This window comes from Cupressus sempervirens, chromosome 5 (genome assembly GCF_028749045.1).
Source record: "Cupressus sempervirens isolate cs-2001-9-10 chromosome 5, ASM2874904v1, whole genome shotgun sequence".
Classification (NCBI taxonomy): domain Eukaryota; kingdom Viridiplantae; phylum Streptophyta; class Pinopsida; order Cupressales; family Cupressaceae; genus Cupressus; species Cupressus sempervirens.
This window is the reverse complement of record NC_143122.1, coordinates 3,570,848-3,595,818: the sequence shown is the minus strand read 5'-3', so window position 1 is coordinate 3,595,818 and position 24,971 is coordinate 3,570,848. Positions and strand designations below refer to the sequence as shown.

At 34.9% G+C, this 24,971-nt stretch overlaps 1 protein-coding gene and 1 pseudogene across 1 annotated transcript; one reads left to right on the top strand and one right to left on the bottom strand.

The window, feature by feature from the left end:
• Positions 1–443: 443 nt before the first annotated feature.
• On the bottom strand, positions 444–23,540 carry LOC149554319 (uncharacterized). The gene is made up of 6 exons (XM_089828439.1): positions 23,064–23,540; positions 6,701–6,843; positions 5,794–6,583; positions 5,386–5,703; positions 5,040–5,168; positions 444–917 (listed from the first exon to the last, which is right to left on the bottom strand). Exons 2-6 carry the CDS (start codon positions 6,838–6,840, stop codon positions 648–650), a joined length of 1,647 nt encoding a protein of 548 aa, XP_089684565.1. The 5' UTR covers positions 6,841–6,843; positions 23,064–23,540; the 3' UTR covers positions 444–647.
• On the top strand, positions 21,119–21,820 carry LOC149554320 (type IV inositol polyphosphate 5-phosphatase 7-like; annotated as a pseudogene).
• Positions 23,541–24,971: the final 1,431 nt, after the last annotated feature.

Below are 24,971 nucleotides of genomic sequence, written 5' to 3'. Positions count from 1 at the left end.
AATAATAGTTTATTTAGTGATTTATTTGGTAGTTTACTATATTTGGTAGTATTTTTTATAGTTTATTCAGTAGTATATTTGGTAATAGATTTGGTAGTTGATTTTGTAGTTAATTTGGTAATCGATTTGGTAGTCGATTTGGTAGTCGATTTTTTAGTTGATCTAATAGCTGACTTGGTAGTAGATTTGGTACTTTATTTGATAGTCAACTAGTCATTTATTTAATAGTTAATTTGATCATTTATTTGTTAATTTCCGTTGATTAGTACTAAATATAGTTATGAAATGAATACTTTATTTGTTACCATTAATTTTAAAATACAATAAAAAGCATTATATTAAAGTTGAACTAAGACATTAAAGCAAATGAAAATATTACACATGGACAACATTAAAATTAAAAGATTGATTCAATAACACGATAACAAAAAGGTAACCTACAATTAAAATTTTAATACAAATATTTATAAGTAATAAAATGTTTGAATTGTCCAAAGAGTATATACATAAATATTATTTTAAAATGTCAAAAGAGTTTCCAACTCTTTCAAATTAACCTTGAAAGTTAAAATATTTAAACAACACGATCAAAATACTACAATATAAAACAATGAGTCAAATTGTCTAACAAATAACACATTGATTAACTATGCCATTTTCTCCAAATACTTTAGTGGCCATCGTGTGTAGGTTCCCTCTTTCTCTTTGAGACGAACAGCTCCACCTATTTTATCTTCATAAGCAAGTGGTACATTACTTGAGACTGTTATAATGTTTACATTGGCATCTCCAGTTCCATTTAGGTTTGTTCCATAGAAAATAGATAAGGAGTGAATCCTCCCAATACCAGCATCACGACCATCATATGGATCCAAAACTTTAACTACTTCCCCTTCTTTGAGTTTATCAAAACTTTTCTGCAAAATGAAAAAACAATAGCATATTAGATATCATCGATAATTAAAGGCCAAAAATATAAATTGCGATATTAGTCTAGTATTTATGATAAAGGTTCATTTTTCATTGCTAAAGGTAAAAATATTCTTTGTATAAAAATTGGGGACACTCACAAAATGTTATATAAATTAATAATATTATTAATTTATTTGCATCTTTCTCAACTTAAAAACTTTCAAAGATTAATTTGATAGTTAGAAAGACAAGCATGATTGGTTCCATCTTCTATGTGTTAAGAGTAAGTTAGCAATGCAAGATAATAGCAAGCAAGGAATCACAGATGCATATAACATATAGACAACAAGTGTAAAGAACACTTGAATATGGTTGTCAAATTCATTGAATGCATCTTTTATCAACGATGCATCTTTTTATGAATTTTATATTCTTATCTTTGTATTGTTCTTATTCAATATGTTTTGTTTGTCTTTAATTACCAACAAGGAGATAGATGTATTGTTCATATTCAATATATTTTGTTTTGATTGAGGTGGATGACAATTTAGCTTCAAAGTGGCGAGAGGCTTAGGATTCGCAAATGATTGAGGGCTACTTAACTAGGAAGTTCTAGTTCAACTATTATAACATAAAAATTTGAATTTTGACTTGTTTTAAATTGGCAAATAACAATGTGTAAATAATACAGATGTAGATGTATTTTTATAAATTTAGAAACCATATTTGTTCATATGCAACTATGTCAAGTTGAAAATAAGGTTGTCCTTATAATACCTAATAATGTCACCTTGTGTTTTGTTGATTTTTTTCAAGTGCAATAATCTCTTTATCATTTAGCTACTTGAGAATTTGTTGGAAGTTTTACCTAGGAGCTGATCCACTACAGTTGGAGCTTTGACCTAAGGAGTTGATCCTATCTTTCCAGTTATGTATTGACCACTATAATGTCCCCTATACACCACTTGGTAGAATTGGAATAATTGAACCAACTCTCCAAACTCACTCTTAGAAACTTTCACTTATGCTCAATAGTGAAGATTATGTAAGATAACATTCTCTATTCCATATTCAATCCATAAACGTATGTTTGATATCAATTAAGTTTCGTCTAATAAGAATGGAAATGATGTCCAATGATATTCTGGTCTAAAACTCATAAATCTAATTTATTGTTTCAGGTTATATTTAATTCATGTAATAACCCGTATACAATATCTCCCTCCTATTTGGTTGAATAACAACTTATATATACAATATTATATGCCCCAAATAATGAATGCTTGAGAATGTCTAAGAAAATTAAGATGGAATTGAACATTTTAGTTTTCTCTGGACATCTTATTTATTAGTGGCTTTCATTACCCAATACTGATAGGTTTATTTCTCATTGAAATAGAGAAACAATGTGTTTCAATGAAAAAATAAGACCTTCCATACAAAAAATAAAAACTTTCGGTTATAGCGATGGGGTCAATCTCTTCTCCTTTATAGGCCTCTATAATCGCTAATTTCTTTGGGTTTTGTATGAGTTGGAGACAATATTTTATTTTTGTCATATTAATTCCTGTTGCAATATTTCCCTCTAATCGTATACTATCCAAACTACTGTATGGACTATTTTTTCATTGTGGGATGCCCCCTAATCACTGTTTAATATTTTCTTATATGCTAAGTTTATCATTTCTAACCTATTTATTGGAATGACTCGTGTTTGATTTTGTCATTGAGATTCTATGTTGCAAAGATTAATATCAATACAATCGAAAATCTGGAAACTATACACTTTGCAGCATCATTGATTGGGTAGAAAGAGCAGATTTTATCAAATGCTTTGTAGAGAAAGACCAATTTTGCTTGATTTAGGCTGACATGCTTAGGCTTGATCCAGAGTTGGTCCTACATCATTTACCACTGGTGCAAAACCTATCAAGCAAAGCCTAAGAAAAATGCACCCTCAAATTGTTTTATTTGACCAATACACTTTGTAGTAGATATAAAATCTAGTACTATTCACCAAGCCGATTGGGGGCATCTGAATCTATACTGACTTCAGATATTTGAACAAAGCATGTCCTAAAGATGACTTCATTCTGCTCCTACTGCAGCCTTCTCAGCTAATAAAATTCAACACTCAGTGCTGCTCAAAACTCCCTTCACACTGATAACACGGAGAAAACAAAGGGCATGATCTATCGGAAACCAGACTAAAAATAAGAAACAGCCAACAGTACAGAACAGTGTGACTCATCCTTGATTGTTTTACTCATTGACAAAAATAACTATTTATACATGTAGCGATTATGCTAACTCATCTGACAACAAACTGAAACTATTGCCAGGTTCTGTAACTGATTGGCAGATAACAAAATATTATTGACAACAAAGTAAAGCTAATGAACAGAAAACTAAAGACTAATAACCAGAACTAAAACTAACACCTAAAAATTGTTGGAGTGTGTATATCAACATTCCATTGTCATGACCAACCAACATGTCAAGGATAAGTTAGATTGCAAATCGAATTGTTGTAAAACCACTTAGTGTTATCAAATAATTGCATGAGAAGACTTCATTTCACATGATTTGATTCTATTTGGTTTCAATAAGTAAAATGGAAAATCCAAATTGGTTGATATGCTTGTCCCATTAACTAAGAGTGGCAATATCCATACAGTCCCAGGATTTGGCATGAAATATGTGTATCAGTATTTGGATCTCCAAAAGAAGGTTTCCACAAATTGCACAATAGGTAAAGAAGCTGCTTGAATGGATCTACATGCCCCTCGAAAGTGACTTTCCTAGCATGTTCATTTAAGAGTTAATGATAAAAAATTGTAAAATATATCATATGAAATTACACCTGAATCATGTGGGACAACTGATGCTGAAAATCTCCTTCCCAGACAGTTTTTACTTGTTTTCCTTAGCTAGTGCTTGTTTTCAGCCACAACTATGTACATCATGACTTTTGAATATTAATTGTGCTGTTTTGTAAATTATTTTTGCAAAAATTATTGCTTTTCAGATTTCTGCAATTGAGTTGACACCTAATTTACTAGTCAATATGGTGTTATTCTCTTCTATAACCATTGAACGGTTCCCATCTGCACTCATTTTAATACAGCACCTGCACTAGGTAATTTACATCCAAGAATTTTGCAACAAATGGTATAAATCTAACACTTCTCCTTAAAAAAAAAGGAGTGAGTTGACACACATGTATGCGTCACCTTGACTCGCTGAGAATCAGAGGTAATCTTCACTTCTTGCATCACTTACAATAACATCAGAAAGTTAAGGCGCCTGGTAAAATTGACTTACAACCTCATTCAGTCAGATAAATGAGCAGTTAAAGCTAGCTAGATTTGCATAACAATATGCTTTGAAAGAAACAAATCTTACCTGTTGATATCCTGATTGCATAAAGTGATAAGCATGCCATTTAACTTGCAGAATTTCATATCTGTTAACTATTGTCTTTTTTAATACTGCCCTTACTATTTACATTGCCTTATGTAAATAAGGTTTGTGATAAGGATTAGTGCTTGCAGATTACTGTCAACAAGTTGGCAATCAGCCCTATGATTAGCATATTATTCTTTTTCATTCCTGATAGTTAATAATTTGTTAGGAGTTGGCAGTTTTTGTTCCAAGATCTCAAGTTCAACATTAGAAGTTAATATTTATTGTGACTTTGATGATGAGATTCAGCGAAATAGCTTATGAAAGACTGAACAGGAATGTATTGTGGTAAGCAGTTAAGGTACCTGAATTATGAAGCAATGAGAACCATTAAAGTTGATTATGAACATACATTCATGTACATGTTAAACCTTTATGCAATTCCATAACTGTTTCTAGTTATGAAACATCTAACAATCATATCCTAATCAAGGAAACGTTAAGTTTTATAGCACTCACCTCAAGTTCATCACTGCTAGTACTATAAATATCGTGTGCATCCTCTTCAAAATCAGCATAATCACTATCAACATTGTCCTTTCCTTTTTTATTTGTTTTCATTTGATTGCTCTCTATGTGGTTTAATCATCATGCAAAGTTTACATAGATCAAGTAAAGAATGCAAAAGCTTAAATATTTTTCTACAACAACTATTATATTACCTCAGCTTTAGCACAACTATGATTGGGCTGCGAGTTCTTATCCACTAGTTCATCATGATCACTATCAATATTGGCAGCTCCATTGCCATCAAAACATTTTTGTTTTTGCATTGTTTTGATAAAATTGTTCTGCATGTAGTTAAAATTAGTAAAATCTTGGTGAGAGGAAATAGCATAAGACAATGGTGTGAAAGTGCAATAGCAGCAATGCCATGTATGAGAATCAATGCTTAAGGATAGTGTTATATATATAGAAATCTGAAAAGATGTTCATCAAAATGATGCCTTCAACATGAAAAGCTACATTAGTATGACCTAGACTTAACTCATCGATAGAGCCTCTTACCTGATATGAACTTGTAGAATTATGGTTATTCCATGCAGAAACTATAGGCTCAACTGAGGAAGTCAACTGAGAAACTCTCTCATTGAGACGAGAAACTCTCTCGTTGAGACTCTGTAAATAACTCATTATATGTTCATACCCTGCATTTGAGTTAGCGTGATTTGGAGAGGCTCTTACTATGTGTTCCACAGATGGTTGTGAAATCTCTGCTGACAAACTAGATTTCCCCTTCATACTACTCTTGCATTTAGTAGGATCTAATGCTGTCATATAATTGACAATATCTTTTTCTCCTGCTTCTCTATTACTATTTTCCACCTAAATAGAATGTCAATTTTAACACATAGTTTAATAAAAATTTGAAATAAATAACACAATGTAAAATGAAATGAAAAGCCATACACTTACTCCAAGTTTGTTTATTTTGGCCTGCAAACCGCCTCGGCCAAATGTATATTCAGCCCTCACATGATCTCTTGCTCTCTTTGCTTTGTTACTCTTTGTCAAATATTCTTCAGAACGCATACTTGCTTTCAATGTCTCCCACTGTTCGGAAGTTAAAGTGGAGTCTAAACTCTCTTTTCCCTCCATGATTAATTTTCTGCAATTGTATCTAAAGCTGTTCATTAGAAGTCTCATCCTGCTCTTGTAATACTTTCTTGAGATTTGTCCACCAATAGTGTCAAAGGTATTTTCCATTTTCTGTATAACAGATTCCACATGTTGTGGATCTTGCTCCGCAAAATTTGATTTGCAAATATCCAAATGGGACCGACATCTTATGCCCAACTCGGAGGCCCACCTTGCAGCATTTTTCCCAATGGGTTCACCATCTCTTGATACCTCAACAATGAATGGCTTCTTCCCTTCTGCTTTCCTTTCTTTTGCATGTCTCTCTATAGATCTGTACAAATCTTGACTCATTTTCTTTCTTTTAACAAAAGCCAACGCATCTTTTGTTGAACCGCTACCAATAGGTGCACTCTGAGGCACATCAGATGCAAGTGGACTCTCTTCATGACCTTCATCAAGATGCACATCACCATGTGCTATATCAGGTTGTACATCATCACAACTACCTTTTTCACCAACTACACTTGTTGGATCACAAAAGCGTTTACTTTTACGAACTGGCAGCACTGTATCTTTATTTGCTATTTTTTCTTTCTCTTCATTTTCTCTGAACTCTTTTTCTATCCTATAAAATCAACAAAAAATATCATATCAAATCTTACATACATAAATATACTGCTTATAAAATTTCCTCAAATAGTTTTAAACAAATAATATAATTCTTAGTTGATTTACAACTTGCCTGTTTGCCAAACCAAGAAGCAATAAACATTCATCATTCTTGCCCACATGTTCTTCACGAAAGCGCTCATTATCTGTCACTGGAATTTCAGCATTCTGTTTACTACCAGCTAATTTCCGCCTTCTATTCTTTCTCTTCATTTTCTAATGTCCAAAAAAGCAATAATGTATAAATTAGTAACTTTATACAGCCATACTTAACCATAGTAAAATCTTCACATCAATTTAGATGACTTGTGCGATAAAGAGAGAAAGAATATCCTAATCAGCAACGGCTCGTGGATGCTGGACACAGGATTACACAATAAAGGGAATAAGAGCAGCAATAGGAGAGCATTAAGGCTAATGAAGGTAATGTCATTGGACAAGATTAGTTAATATAAAAGCAATGAAGACTGTGATCTACATAATTACACATCATTGAACTTCTTCTTACCTTATATTGTTCCATACTTGGACCAGTGGCATACACTACAAGATAGCATGGAGGAACATACATAGAACACAATTTTTTGTGCATCGAATGATATTCCCATTATTCAAGAACTGGAGAAGATATCATCGGTGATATAAGTGATCAGGAATGATAATTGGGGAAATTTAATGTTGCTTTAGTTGTGTGCTTTTGGTATTCAGTGAGGATGCTAGAAAATAATTTTCTTGTCTTTAGGATTACACATCATAGGGAGTCTCTCAAGCCTTGAGCCATACCTGCATAGTAGGGTGTCAGATGAGATGGCTGCATTAGGCTTTACAAAACTTGTACAGTTATAGTCAATGAGAATGGTTGTCACTCCCCTCATGTTCAAAACATAACCATCAGGAATGATTTTGTCTCCAAATTGGCTTCAGGTAGTGCCATATGACATGCAGAGATTGTGACTTTTGTGCCTCCTTTCAGCTCATTTCAGTGACATGAAATTGCTGAGTTTTAGTAAGTATGCATTAGTGATAAAATCAGATAGATGAAAATACAGGTACACCAATAGATCTATGTTTATAATCGGGTGCACAGAAATGTTTGCCAAATTACACCAAACTTAAGTTGAAACTTTGTATAACTAACATAAAATGTTTATAACAGATTTCAACATGGTATTTATAACAACTCTTGTTAAATACTGGTGCTTACCACAGCAACCTACAATCGAATTGATCATTCTTTATTTTACCTTGTTTATTAAATAAGGATAATGATGGGATAATGATATGGCAACCTAGACTCCTAGTCACAAAACCTAAGGAATTGTAGATGGACATTATTTTTACTTGTTATGTGACCTAACCGAGATATAAGGAAAAGAAAAATCATACCATAGAGATAGTTGAAAGAATTCATGAGATTTGTGTTGGTGTAAATAAGTATTTACTTATTACACTTTACCTAAGTTTACTTAAGTCAATGCATTATTTTATCATTTCTTAGGTGAGACACTTAGGAGTTTGCGTACTCTTGAGAGTTGTCATGTTGACAACATTGGAGTAAGGAACTCTAATTCAGCACATGGTGTCTACAACACTGGAGTTTGCATACTTAACTGAGTTGTCATGTAGACAACACAGTTATTAGCACTCTTAATTAAGCACATGGTGTCTACAGCATAATTTTGCGTGCTACATCTTTGTAGGCTTATCCTCTCATCATCGCACTTACTCCTATGCTTAATGGAGGATAACCCACATATGGTACACATGTGCTTGGTTGTAAGACTTATCAGTATGTTGATTTCTAAGCATTCCAGAGGCCTTTATATACAAGCACTCCTAATGTACTTTGACAATGAATTGTATATCATATCATTATTTTGATCATACTCTTTTGCTCTACTGTTGTGCTTGTGCTTAAGTTCCTTGGTCTTAGGTGAATTTTGCCCTAAGGAAAATTCTTACAATTTGAAATAGAGATGATCATCAAACATCTTAAGAGAACCTTAAGGTTGAAAGGGATGAACCAAATAATGAAGAAAAAACTATATAATAGTTATAGATATTGTTGAAGCATCCTAAAATTTATAAATCAAGAGGGACAAATTGTTGAAGCATACTAAAATTTATAAATCAAGAGGGACATATAGGAATACAAATCCACATGTAGGAACAAAGAATTGGCATATCACGTGAAATTTTGCAACAAACATTGCAGACTTTACATGCAAAATTCATATAACCTATAGATATGGTAGACAAAATTTTCACAGTTGAAACGTATGTTCATGCTATGTTTTCTCAAAAAAATCTTAAATTGTATGAGCTAATGTAAGTTAACCTCGAGAAATTATGGCACAAATATATATTATATACGAAACGTATAAATTATATGAAAACCATATTGATATTGCATCTTAATTTATATATTAAAAAAATCCAAATGACATTCATATAGAAACCTTGTTCAACATTAAAACTGAAATATGTATAAATCTGAAGGACAATGTCCTCAAAACATAAAATAGTCGTAAAACAACATAAAGTCTTAGATAAAAGGTCATAAAATGGGAATCATCAACAGTGATTTGCATTTCCATCAAGATCAGAATCATGATCACTCATGTTTGTATCTACTTGATTTTCCTCCTCATCCCCATTTGTGACATGCAATACATTCTCTCTCTCTCTCAATTTCCTTATTAGTAATCAAAATCTTTTCTTCAAACATAGGCTCATTATCTTCATCCACTTCTGTAAATGTTTCTTGTAAATTAAAATATTGTCCATCAAGCATTACATTGACAACTTCCATGAATTTTTGTTTCGAATGAGATTCTATTTAAATGACAAATGACCAACCTGGACTTCTTACATCATCAACTAGAAATGATTGATTAATTTGAAGAGGGGAAACATATGGCTCATTTGTCTCTACTAAAAATTGTCATGTATTTGCACGTGTAAATCCATACTCATTAACTTGTACAACAGATGGTCGAATTCACTTACATTTTAATAATATACAACTATTTTCACCAAAATCCACTTGAATAATTTCTTGGATAAATCCAACATAAAATTTATTCTCTTGTTCATTAAGAAATTCAGCACTAACAACACAATGACAATTTGTCTTTCCTTTGTCCTTTTCTTCCATTCTTAAATGACTACCATAAGCCCACATTCCACTAAAATGAATAGCCCACATATATAGAGTTCGAGAAAGCTCATTTTCCTCTATTGTTATATCTTGACCTTCTTTTTTTGCATCACTGATTGCATTAGCAATCCACTCTTCAAATTTAGAAAAAGATTCTCTTTTAATCAAATCATGCCTTCTCCACTTTTGAGGTCGATGTTGCAGCCAAGTTTGATTCTCTTCTTCATATTTTGAATTGGATTAACGACAAACAAATACTAGATCAATAATAGAAATGTGTACATACAATTGAGTAGATAAATTACTGTAATTTCTTTACCTCTGCCACTTGTCGAACGAAGATGTGTTTTGAAGAATATAGGTATGTATTGCAATTCTTTACTGAGATCGGAGCTTAGAACAACATACATTGTCTTCTAATACTTCACTTGCAACTCTCTCATCTTCATCATCATCCCATACACATCAACTGACATTTTTAAAATCCTTCATATATTTTGTGCAAAACCCCATAACCTCTTGCATTGAATATCCCTCAGACATGTTGCCTTCTAGTTTTTCCCTAGTCCAAACAAATGTTTTCAAAACCTTCATAGACCATTCTATAGGATACATCCATCTCGTTCTTACTGGACCACAATGCTCTAATTCATATTCTAGATGTATCAAAAGATGCATAGGAATGTTAAAGATTTTTTGTGGAAATTCTCTTTCTAATAAACAAAGGACTTAAAGTCTTAAACAACCTCCTCTCGCAAACAATCAAAGTCTGAAGGATCTAATATATGTAAACTCATTCTCTTTAATATTAGGCCCAACCTTATAATCGTCATTCTTGGCCCTTTTGCCAAACTTGACATATTTACCACAATAGGTAAAATATTCTTCAATTATGACATCATAATCATGACTCTTGAGGCCTATCAAGCTATTAATATGTAATGGGCACCCTGGAAATGCCCAAGAACTGAACCAACTGCTGATAGTGATTTTAATGTCTTTGCATAAATTTGGAAACCATATAACATGAACAAGAAGGAATTTATGCAAACTGAAGATTGAACCGTTGCTGAAATAATATTAGTTCTCAAACTAATAAAATCAAATACATAACAATGAATTCCAAAGACCAAACCCCAAGGGAATGACGTCTAGAATGTCACAAGAGAGGATAGATGTCCTCTAATGCCAAGAACAAATCTCTAACTCACACCTGCAAGCTCTTATCAAATGCAATTCACAATAATCTGATGCTAAAAAATGAATATCCTACCTCTATTTATACTTTTCCTTCACCCTTCTAGAAGGAAATAAAATATTAATTAATTGCATTTACTAGAAGCTTCCCCCTTCCAATAATTAATGCATTCTCTAGAAACTCCTCCCTTGCAATACAATAATTAATTGTGCTTCTAAAAAATTAAATTACTAGAGGCTTCCCCTTTCCAATAATTAATGCACTTTCTAGAAGCTTCTCCCTAGCAATACAATAATTAATTAAATTAATTAAGTATTAAGTCACCTTTTAATTTTAATTTATGTAATGACTTTATAAGAAATTAATTTAATCAATTTCCCCTTATTTCTCCACTTAGTCTTTGGAGAACGTGAAGGCTAAGAACTCCACTTAGTTGGTAAAAAGATGGGGACAGTACATATATCAGTTTGGATGCAAAAGAATATTTATACTCAGCTATCAGATAGATGCACAAGAATGTTTATTTATGAATAAGCAATATCACATAGATCATGACAAATCATTATATTAGATATTTTTCATTTATTTCAATAATAGATAACATATGGTCCATAAGTGTTATGATTTTTTGCATAGTTGAAAAAAACCTCTCAAGTACCTTGTGTTTTATGCACCCAAATAAGCGGATGTTTGTTATTAATCTGGTGGGGTGCGGGGGTATTTCTCATTTATCTAAAAAACAGATGATGTGAGGTCTGTAGGTGTTATGATTCTGTGTAGAGGTAAATGAAAGCTCTCAAGTGCCTTATGTTTGATGGACCTGAATTAATGAGTATGTAGCTTTATGGTTTGAGGTGCTCCTTGCTTAAATAGGATTGAAATAATGTCAATGAATTGTGGTGGTTGCAAATGAACATACACAACCTTTTTAACTAACTTGATTTTCTTGTTGTACTCAAATGCATCATTCAAGGTATGCATACAATTGGTTTGACAAGACTGTCATAAGTAGACTGAACTGATCTACTTGGTGCACTACATACATACTGCATTAATAACTACCTGTGTAGGACCACCCTTCTCAATGACATCTCTTTGGACCTGAAACCAAAATTCAATATCCTTGCATTATCTGGAGCAGTGAGTGGCCATAAGGAAGGGAACTCTTTCTTGCATGTAACTATTACGTTTATGAATAGTTTGTGTGTAATTATTACTAGCGATGCGATCTATGTACCCTTCATATTCTCCTTTGATAGGTTAACATTGGAATAATGATTCATCAAAACTGTGGTCCTCAATTCGGTCTCACCAAGAGGTGAATAATTAACACCAATTATTATCACTTTTTGATCAATATGGAAAAAAATAACCATTGGACAAAGAATTTGCCTATGATTCATCTACCTCATCTCTAGTGTGCTCATTGAACATATGCAATTGGATTTCTTGGTGCTAAATTCTGTTTCTCCCTTGGTTCCACCCTACTCATCTCAAATATTTTAAGTTTATAACACTGAGAAGCTCATGCCCAAACTTTACAAGAAGCCCCTGCGCCATATTTTGAATTGGACAAATGAGCATTCTAGTTCACTCCAAATATTTTAATAGTGGTCAATAAGGTCAAGTTTGATAAATAATGTATCAGGGACCAAATTGACCATATAAACGTTCCTGAATGGTGATGTTTATCATTTTGTTATTTTGGAGATGGACTTCAAAAAGGGGCACAATTTGCATTATTTTTATCAAAACAGGTTTTTTAATCACAACCATATTATTAATCATGCACATAATTGCATGAATTTTCTCAAAGTTACACATAGTCAAGATGTACTATCTTGTGCATATATGTTAATTTTATCACGATGTATATAAGCAACTTCATTGATAGGCAACAACTTATGAAACCTAATTCATTATGGACTGTTGCTTATAGAACAACGGTCCTGTATGGGAAAGGGAAAATGGGAAAACCAGTATCTAGTACTCTTGAACCTGGATCCGTGGGATCCCTCAAGGAAAATGAACCCATTGGGGAAGCTCCGGCTGCTACAAATGTAAATGGAGCAAAAGAGAAGAATGAATCTGTTGTTGGTTTGCCTATTACTGTCTCACCTGCAGCTTCTGTTAGTGGAAGTAGCACAGGAACTGCTAATATAGCAGTAAGCAACATTTTGGTAACTAGACATATGATTTCTGGTCGCAGCTTTGCATCAATGTGCAGTTCTGCTATTGGTAGCATCAGGAATGGCTTATTAGATGGAAGCGAGGCATCCGCTGCTGTTTTACAGGCTCAACTATTGAGTTCAGTTATTCAGTAGCCTCATTTTCCTTTCCCTATTTCAATTAGTGCTTTTAGATCAGCTTATGGACATCTTTTACCACAAAAGGTATCTCGTGTGTTTAGCGAACACCCTTTCTATGACACTCATATGGCATCTCAACAATTAACCAACACAACCTCACCAAGTGCTACTCAAAAGCAACCAAATAATTCTCAGGAAAGTTTCCCTCCTTATTACAATAATAGTCGTCTATTATTAGTTAATGGTTATCTATTGTAAATATCTAATTAGCTTTAAGTTTGCTTTCGTTTTTTCCTTTCTCTAGAATAGAATGTTTCTATTCTTTACAATCGTTTCCTAAGGAAACCTCGTCTCATTCTTTTGTACAAATTGACCATCTGGTCTCTGTTAATAACAAGCAAGTATTTACCAATTACTTCTGTAATATGGTATCAGCGCTAATACTTAAATTTTTTTCAGAAAAATTTATAATTTCTTCTTGAAATTATTTGTTTCAATTTTTTCAAAATTATTTTCAGTTAATTCTCTAAAACCCACGTAGGGTTTTCTGCCTAGAGAAATTCGAAAATCACGAACTAGGGTTTTACGAATCACAACTGTGTTTGTGCAAATCGCAGATTCGTGACTGGTATCTGCAAATCACGATTTTTCCTTGGCCAAACTCCTCTGCAAATCATGTCTAGAATATTAGCGTTTGGAATCTAGAATTCTACTGCGGCTCACGACTAGTCAAACTTGCACCTTCACTCTGCAACCCGTGTGTAATATTTGTTGCAGCTCACATCTGGCATAAATCCGCAAAATGCATCTGCAAATCAGGTCTATTTTTCCAGCCATTTTGCCCCCCATTCATGCGTCCCTTTTGATGGATTTTGAAGGATTTTAGAGGTCAAACTCATCTCTATTAGCAAATCCCGATCTGTGCAAAAATCTGAAACAAAAATCGGCCATTTCTTTCCAAGAAATTGCCATTTTTTTGCAAATTTGACCTTCCAGGCTGCTGGCTAGGGTTTTGCTCAAAACCCTAAATTTTGAGCTTGAAATGTTTTCTGATCACAAATTCTTGGTGGGTTTTTCAAGAGCTCATATGGGTTGTCATCCATTTTTTTGGGTGCCTCGATTTTTGAGCAAGCGGATCCAGAAACCGACAACATATTCATTCTGAGTTTTTCAAGCTCTCTTCAAGGTCACTCTGATTTTCCTAGGTCTTTCATATTTTTGCCTCGAAGAACATGCCTTCACAGATATTCACAATTTTTCAATGAAAAACGTACCATAGCATCTCTGACAAATAGTCTACTCGAGCATAACTCCAAATTCAATGGTCGAAATTATGGCACTTGGAAGCAGCGGATCATCGCCATTTTTTACTATCGAAATATCGATCAACTTGTTATGCGTGTTACGAAGCTTCCGACTTCTCCAAGTCCTAATCAAGATACACGGGCTTTGAATAATCGAGGCAGTGATGCTTCTCAAATTATCTGTGGTTGATGATCAGCTTTCTCAGATTCCATCCAGTAAGACAGCTGCCAAGATTTGGACACATCTCAAAGGTCTTCATGAGACTTCTGACAAAAGCAAAGCCTTCTTTTTAAAAAACACTCTATTTTCTATTGCCATGGATGAGCGCACCTCGCTCCAGGCACACCTTTCACCAATGGCGATTCATGGCAAGCTTCTTAGGTACTTCAGCTTGTTCATGCTGATATCTGCGACCCTATGGCCACTCCTTCTGTTCTTGGGTCCAAGTATTTTATGTTGTTTGTTGACGATTTAAGTAGAAAAATGTGGGTGTATTTCCTTAAAAAGAAATCAAATGCATTTCCTATATTTCAGAAGTTAAACCTTTCGTTGAAAAAAGAGTCTGGGAAATCTATTATTACTCTTAGATCAGACAATTGGGGAGAATTTTGTTCTAATGCTTTCTCCAGGTTCTTGGATACACATGGCATCAAACGCTAGTTAACCACACTCTACACACCACAACAAAACAATGTAGTTGAACGTCGGAACAGGACAATCACAGAGATGGCTCGTTCCATGCTCGAACACAGACATGTTCCGAAGCAGTTTTGGGCCGAAGCAATTAACACTGCAATTTATCTGTTGAACCGGTCACCCACAGTGGCGGTCAAAGGTAAAACTCCAAAAGAGACCTAGTCAGGTCGCAAGCCTAGAATCAGTCACCTGAAGGTTTTCAGCTCCCTTGCTTTTGTTTGGATCCTTGATGCATCACGCACCAAGTTGGATGCCAAGAGTTAAAAACTCACGCTTGCTGGATTTAGCAGTCTTCACAAAGCCTACCGCTTGATCGATGTTGAGACATCTCGTCTCATCTACAGTCGAGATGTAGTCTTTGATGAGCAACGAGGACCATTCATGCCTATTTCTTCTATTCTTGATCCAGTAGACCAGCCTATGATGGCTCGTGATTTGGGAGTTCAGCTTCCATTAGGTCCACCTGATGGGAGGGCTCTAGTAGCTCCTGCAGCTCCAATTATTCCAGTGATACCTGTACAAACACCTCCGGCTTCTCCTGCAGGATCACCTCGCTTTGTAGATGCTTCACCTGAGTTTGATCCAGATTCTTCTAATGAGGATCTTGCTGATCAAGCATCTCCTGGTACTAATGTTGGTCATTCTCCTATTTGGCCTAAGTGGTGGGCTAAGACACTTGTTGATCTTCGTGATGATGAGCTCATTGATGGGAGAACTGCTCGAAAAAATAGCAAAACTATAGATTCTGTTAACTTTGCTCTCATGGCCAACATTCACAGTGTGTTTGAACCTCAAACATATTCCGAGGCTAAAGGAATTCCAAAGTGGGAACAGGCCATGACATCTGAACACCAGAGACTACTAAAGAACAACACTTGGGTCCTTTTTGATCTTCCACCAGGGAAGAAACCCATTGGTTGCAAATGGGTCTACAAAATCAAATACAAATTGGATGGTACTTTGGATAAGTGCAAAGCTCATTTAGTGGTGAAGGGCTTTTCTCATTGTCAGGGCATTGATTATGAGGAGACCTTTGCTCCTACTACAAAGATGAGCACCATCAGATTAGTCCTAGCCATGGCAACACAGTTTGGTTGGAGCAACACAGTTTGATTATGAGGAGACCTTTGATCATTTGATGGCAGCAAAGCGTGTGCTTCATTATGTGAAGGGCACTTCAAATTATGGACTTTTGTACTCTCGAAGTTCTAATCCTAAACTCAGTGGGTTCACAGATTCTAATTGGGCAAGCTCTGTTGATGATAAAAAGTCAACATCTGGATATGTGTTCAGTTTGGGATCCAGTGCAGTCACATGGACCACTAAGAAGCAACAGGCAGTTTCTCTCTCCTCTACAGAGGCCAAATACAGAGGGACTGTTAAGACAGGATGTGAAGTTGTTTGGCTTCGTCGAATGCTTGGGGATATGAAAATGTCACCAACAGGACCAACTACTCTGTTTGTTGATAACAAAGGCATTATCCAGTTAGCACAAAATCCAATCTTCCATGAACGAACCAAACATGTGGATGTTCACTGTCATTACATATGAGAGCTAGTTGAAGACGGGACTATAGATTTGCAATATGTTCCTACCACAGATCAGACTGCAAACATTCTCACCAAGCCTCTTGGTCCTGATAAGTTTATCAAATTCAAAGGACAGCTTGGTGTGATAGATAGATTAACCATCAAGAGAGGGTATTACAATAATAGATAAGTCGTCTATTATTAGTTAATGGTTATCTATTGCAAATATCTAATTAGCTTTCAGTTTACTTTCTTTTTTTGCTCTCCCTCGTTTTTTGCTTTCTCTAGAATAGAATGTTTCTATTTTTTACGATCGTTTCCTAAGGAAACATCTTCTCATTCTTTTGTATAAATTGACCATCTGGTCTCTATTGATAACAAGCAAGTATTTACCAATTACTTCCGTAATACTCCTGCTGGATCTTTGTAGTTGCAATATCAAGAGGCTTTTACATTACAAGCTACTCTAAGTGGAGTTGCATCACATCAACCAAAGCATTTGAATGAAAAAAAAAAATACAGTTGAAAACATGATTTTAACCTAGTGGCAAATTTTGGGGGAAAGCAAACAGGTAAAGCAAAACAGGCACAAGCACAGCAACTAACCCTACAAGAGGTAACAGCTCAAGTACACAGACAGCAGAAAGCCTATCTTGTACCACAATATCACATGACAGCTTCTGATTTGCAAACAAATTTGAATCAATTTGATTCAAGGGTATCAAAGGCACCTTTGAATAGAAGGTCCATTGGGCCTGATTTGGTGGAGATACCAGGTGTTGCATCAATCATGACATCCCAAGGTGAGCTACTCCAAAACATGGCTGATCTTGCAAGGGGGCATGCTGAATCTTAGAATTCTATACAAAATTTGACAAGTGCTAGTCAATTGCACCAATATAGCACACATGCTTATCATGATCGAAAAATGTACCAACAACAACATGCATTTATGGAAAGAGTGTGGGGGGGGGGGAGGTGTAGCTAATACTACAGAGACTGGAAGAACTTTGAATGAAGGAATTTATAGCGAATTTGGAAACGAGGAATATCAAAAGGAATCTATTGAGTGTGAATTGGACCAACCAAATCTAGATTCGACCAGGATTCTTCTCAAAATATGCCAGGTTCCCAAACAAACATAGACTCCAAAAGAGTGAGCACTGTAAATTCAAATGTGATTACATTTTCAGAAGGCACAACTGGAAAGGGTATTCAAATTCCATTATAAAATGTAAGTCTTGGTAGCCAAGTATTGAGACATAGCCATGTTATGCGGGATCCAGGTCAACATAAAAATGCTCATAGAGCATCAGCGGGGTCATTATTGGCTGCAGCATCTAGCACTACACCTCAAGCTATGCATGTGGTCACTAGTAAACTTCAGAGGCAACAGTCAAGGAGCATATAGCCTGCAATGAATTCAATTCAGCAAGGATAACAACTGCACCTTCTATATCTTCATCTGCCTCTACAACCTCTCCTTTGCCTTCTCTTCACCTGGTGTTAAAGTGTGGGGTAGTTGCCCACACCAAAAAAATTGTGTCAGTCAAAGATTCTCATAGAGTTTTTGGGATGGATTTGAAAGGGCAAGGTTGTATCTCTGAAGTAGTTGACAAGTGTTCTTCTAAATCTGAAGTTCAGCTTTTTCTCTTAGTTGCAATGATACATAAGGTGGAGAATAAGCTAGACGTGCTCAGTAAATCTTCAAATTTTAGCTTTGAGCTTAATGCCAGAGTTGTTGGTCAGCATTTCAGTTATCTGAGTATGTTCTTTTCGGCCTTAAGGAATCAGACAATATTTTCATGTGGTCTGCAATGACCACTCAATTTGTTGGCTATATTAACATCATGTATCATTGTGGATTTGATTTGTGACTACATACTGATATGGAAGAAGGGCCTGAGCAAGGAAATATTTTGCTAGAGAATGAAAATGAACAAAGTGGAATGAGTAGGGTAGAGAAAAAATCTAGCCATAACAAACACAAGCTCACTGAATTTGCAAAAAAGTGAGGAAGTCAGATCTAATTATTGATTTCGAGAGTTGTCAGTGACAACAAACTCATTGCTGATTGCTGCTACAGACAAGCATGGATTGGTTTATGTGATTTCTATAGATGAATATTTGCAGGCTCTGAAGATTTTTCTGACAAATCAAGATCATTATCTGAACCTCTAAATATTTTTTATCTCAGTGTTCTCTCTTTCATTCTCATGTAGATAATTTATCATTTGACATCTTATATCATTCATTGAATTGCATATATTTTCATTCAACAGATTGGAATATTAATATACTCTTCTCTAAAAGCTTCAATGAGAAACCTGAAATTTATTTTATAAATCAATCTGACTCTTATTTTCAACCTGTAATTTATTGCACAAATCAATCTGATTCTTATTTTCTAATATCAGTATATAACCTTAAAATATGTTTTTTTCTTGAAGTGCAAGCAATTTTGCTTTTAAGTGCAATGGGTAACTTAATATTAAGTTTCTAACATATTATAGAAATAGAAATCCAGGCAGAAGCTTTATAACAAATTAAGTGAACTGGTGAGGCATGCCCCGGTCAATGTTTAAAATCTGAAAGGAGTGGTCTTTACTTTTAGAGGACTCTAATAACCTTATTATTGCTTCCGAAATAGAAAATGCAATATGAGTTGCAGGATCTAGCTAGTTACCGCTCTAAGATTCAACATTCTTTGGTGAGAGTTACTCAGTGCCGGATCATTTGGATGAACTAATCGAAGGTAAGATGTCCCTGTTCCTTATAGATCTTCCTAGAATGTTACAATGTATATTGAATAGCTATAGTTGTTAACATTTGATTAGTTTAAATGAGGCCTAAAATTCCAAATTAGTGAGGTTATTAAAATCAATGGCGTCCACATTGATTTTGGAACCACCCACATAAAATTTTAGGGGTATATATGCCCACTAAGGAAGGGTTATACTCATTGAGTCTCAGCTAAACATTAATCTTTCTCTGGATATTGCAGTTTTTTACTCGTAATGGGTTTAAGTATGTGTGCGGCATAGGTATAGTCTATAGAGGAGATATGGGGTTTGTCCAGAAAATCCTTGAATGACTTGCTTGCAGTGTACTCTTTTTAGTATATAGTAAACATGTATATGATGTGGCTAAAGATATGCAGCACAGAGATACCTTGCTCTCCTCTATGCAAAAATGGGGATTTAGATTGCCCTTATTCTGTTGCCTTCTCTTTATCTGCTGTTCCTGCTGGAAAAAGTAGGCCTGGCTGCCCTTTTCTCTGATGGAACACTGCAGAAGATTCCCTGGCATGATCGTACTCTTTATTACCATCAAGGTTTTCAACTTTGAAGTCTACATGGTAAGCAGGAATCTGTAAATGCTAGCTTCACAATGAAAGCTGCCAATGAGAAGAATAACATGTTTTCCTTGCCAAAGAAATTAGTCGGGAAATGGTTCAATATAAAGAGCAAAGCTAATGAATTCCATGCAAATGATATTCCAAAAGGATACACAACAAGAGGTAGGGATGAAGCATTTGTTGATAGAAGGTGGAGTTGTTCTAATAAGGATTCATATTCCTTTCGAAAAATGGTTGAAGAAGACTCCTGAGAAAATAAAGCGTGGAAGAATAGAAACTAATGTTTCCCAAGAAATACTTGTCCAATGATTTAGGGTATTTGTACATCAACATGGAATGTTGGAGATAAAGCTCCTCTGAGTGGTTTAATTATAGAAGAATGGTTGAATAAATCACCACCAGCGGAAATTTATGTTTTAGGGTTCTAGGAAATTGTCCCTTTAAAGTTTAAATGAAAGATGTGCTAGGAGCAGAGGATACTGGCCCTATAAATAAGTGGTTTGGACTCATTCATAAGACACTCAATAATCAGCAGGGTGCAAGCAATAACACAAGTTCTAGAAACCCTCTATCACCTGCTAGTGTAAAGTCCACAAACATGAAGCACCCAATTATAAGTTTGATTCTGACTTTGAGGGTTCTGCATCAATAAATAACACACATTTTTTCCTTAGGAGATCATTTGAAGCTTCAATCAAGCCTTGTATAATGTAGGACGATTCCTTCTACAAACAAATAAAAGAAGAGAAGCATTTTCATGTTTCTGATCAAGTCTTGACAGGACGAGCAATTGAAAGGACAGATTCTGACAATAGCATCAAATATGCATCTTCAAATGATGAAAACGGAATATGCATAGGTGATTAAACTTGCACCATGGCATACCCTCCAAATCAAGGAGCCCTTATGCAGAGGCTTGAGCTGGTTTTGGTGAAATGAAATATTGTTTAGTTGCTAGCAACCAAATGGCTGGTATATTTCAGTCAATTAGAGCAAGAAGTGATTTGAACCAATGTATTCATGATGTGAAAGTTTCTTGTGTTGGAAGAGGCCTGATGGTTACCTTGGTGATAAGGGTTCAATATCAATAAGAACTCTCCACCAAACAATCTTTTGTTTTATTTGTGCTCATTAAACATCTGGCCAGAAAGATGGTGATGAGCTTTGAAGGAAATCTGATTTTAAGGAGACCATGACAAGGACATGCTTTCCAGGGTTGCATAAGTTTGGCGGCGACAATTCACCTGAAAACATAATGGATTGTGATCGAGTTATTTGGCTTGGAGATTTGGATTGTAGAATTGGACTCTGCTATGCCTATACAAAGCAGCTTGTAGAAAGGAATGATGGAAGGTACTAATACAAAATGACCAACTTAGGATTGAGCATAGGGTTGGGCATGTCTTCAAAGGTGGAGTGAAGGATGCATCCATTTTGCACCCACCTAAAAGTACTCCAGTAACTTAGATCACTATGTTGGAGAGAGTTTCGGATCTAAATAAAATCTACACACTCCAGCATGGTGTAATCGCATTCTATGGCTTGTTAGATGGTTAAAACAACTGTCATATGTTCAGGGTGAATCAAAGTTCTCTGCTCATTGACCTGTTTATGTTGTGTTCTTAGCAGAAGTTTAAACTCTCAATCATTGCAAATAAAAAAAGTCATTGGCTAGCGCCAGTACAAGAATTGAAGTGGAAGAACTTCTGCCCCCGACTAGCTACATCTAATTTTCCCTTTCCTACACAGGATTGCGTCACCCATTTACACAAGCAAAAGAGATGGCTTTCCAGTTGTGGAAAGTTGCAGAGGCCAGGAAGATTTGTATGAAAGTTCTATTATAGATTTCCAGCATAAGTCGTGCTGGTTTTCACAGAGGTATTTTGGAGGAACATACATTACCTCTATTACCAATCTTCTAATAAACGAAAGCTCCATTATCCCTTTCTGAAGCCAACTGCAAAACTAGGATAGTGGAAAAACTGTGGAGATCAAGACCTAGACAAGCTTCACCTTATTCTGTTATTGTTCACCCTATTACCTTACTCTGCCTTCATCACTTGGCAGATAAAGGCATGTTTCCCTTCAATCTAAAACTCAGCAAGAGTGGGATTTTAGCTTGATACCGATAAGGACAAAACATCTGCTAACAGAAGCAAATCTTATATTGAGGAGCGCAAGCTATCTTCAGGTAAAACATTACTTTGGGAGAGATTAAATCATCTTTAGAGCATATATATTATGTACCATTAAAGTGTTTCAAGCACAACTTTCTCCGGAGATTTAAATGGTTTGATTACAGTTGCAGATTAAAATCCCCATCTTCATGCGTACATAAAGTATGAGCTCTATGACATGTGCAAACAATGTACGGTCTACAAGGTGAAATAACAAACAAGCTCCTAGATAAATATGAATTTTGGAAGATCGCAAACATGATCTGGCTTGTGCCCTTTGAGGTAATATGAGCAAAGAATGAGTTTGGTGCAGCAATACTTTTCTGCGAGCTCTTTGGGTCCAGAAGCGAAAAGGTCTAGGCAATTGCTATGTTGGCAACAATATATGTTTAATATCATTGTAAAGGTTGCAACTTTTCATCTGTAATTTTTTTTATATAATTAACTGAGAAAAAAGACATATCTTCTTGGACAGAAAAAAACGCCCTTTATACAATGGTGGTGTGATGTTGCATATACATTTTATCATTGAAGAACAATCGAGGGTTTCTGCTAAAAGAAGTTGCATTTCACTAATCTTTAGGGGACATCCATACATTTCTTGGAAAATAAAATGAACAAAAGAATTTATCACGACGCATGAAGCCATCAAAGAAGCAAATGAATACAATGGAGTTCGTATATATTTTGAATGAAACCCTACCTCTTCGAGATTTTGAATGCTACGTCTCTAACGAGCAAGCTTCTCTTCGTGAATGGATGTGATATTCATATACATGAAAGTGTTATCCACCAAAGCAATCTTTTTATCCTCTCCTTCGAATCTGTCTTCCTTTATGACAACTTCTATTTGCAATTCATTATCAGCGTATCTCTATGAAATGGATTTCTATTTCTTACGACTTAGTAGTTTCTTGCTCAAATATTTTGAGTTTCTTTTACACCTATTTCATTTTTCCCTAAAGAGGGCCACCATTAATGAACGCATCTTCTCTTCTGTTTCTGACGGCTTAGCAATTTCGCCCATTGGAGGATCCAAGTATGGGTTTATGATCTGACCTTAATCACAAATACGGGTTTGGGATAGCTTTTTAACCATTTGAATGAAATAAAAATAAAATTCCGTGGGTCCTTTCATGTAATTTTTTCTGTTCAACTACTCTTGATTTAAAATGAAAATACCATGAGAATTTCTTGACACCCTGAAATAAAGCACTAAAGAAAACTTTGGAAGGTATAGATTTCTTCTTATTATGCACCTATTTTGAAAATCAAAGAACGCAAGAACGGAAAAGTTAACTTGAAAGCCTAATTTGATACACATTTAAAATTTGTCAATTGAGTCTCCTAATGAAGGTGTTATAAATTCTTTCTTTTAGAAAAGGATTTTAGATCATGTTTCTTTAAGCTTATTTTCATAGAAAAACATGTAGAAGTATTTATGTTTTTTTATATAAAAGCAGTCAAAATAAGGGGGCTAGCCCTATATAACAATGACGAAAATACCAGTAGATAACTAAACAAACATCTTAATGAATTACATCAAAAATAGAAGTAAAATAAAAGTACTAGAGTTCATGCTCTTAAAACTAACAAAGTTAACAAATTAACAAAAGACATGTAGGTGGTCAGCGCATTGTACCACCCATAGTACAAACACAAGTTCCACAGAAAAAACCAAACCATCTAAACTAGACAGAAAGAAACAACTAGCAAAGCACCAAAACAATCACCAAGCACGGGAAATGCCATTAACTGGGATTCTTCTTCTTGCCTTTCCTAGCCAACAAAACTTAGCCTAGTCTTCTGCAAGGAAATTGTAGAGCAACTTCGAATCATCTTTCCCAAGGCCCTCCTCCTCCTTCTCATGAACCAAAAGCTGGAGGGTCGTCGTCGCCGCATGGGTCACCTTTAGAGTGAATTTGGAGAAGAGGGTAAACCCTTCCTCCAGCGCATGGCATCAATCCTTCAGTTCCTGTAGGTCTTTGGGAGTAACAACCACCTCCTCCGCAGTACCTATCTTTAGCTCTTTGTTGCAATTCACAGGAGACTTCCTCTTATCCTGCACATACAAAGTGTTAGTGGGAGCCCTTAAGATTTCCGGACCATCATTCCTTATTGGGGAAGAAATAGTGTCAGGGGAGGCATTGTCAAATTTGGGGTCTGCCTGGTTGGCAATAGATAACAGGGTGAAAGTGACAGAAATATGAGCGGGGTCTTGGGAAGGATAGAAGTATATATATTTCTATATATGAAGTGCTAATATAATAAGGAAATCAAATTGGTTTTAAATTATTGTTGAAAATATTGATAAATTGAATAATAAAAATTAAAGAATACAAATGTAAAGGGCTTGTTAAAGCTTTTAAGCTTTAATAAAATAATAATATACTTTATCTTAGTATTTATTAAGTTTATTATATACTGGCAATTGCATGCAACATGCGCTGATAGAAAATATAAAATATTCATTAATGTAAAAATGATAGATTATTATTTTAATATTTTTAATAAGAAGACAAATAATCCAAAATAAATCAATTGCATCCAAATTAATTAACAAACATTATCAATTCCTAAATTTGGCAAACATGTTCAAAATTATTATGGA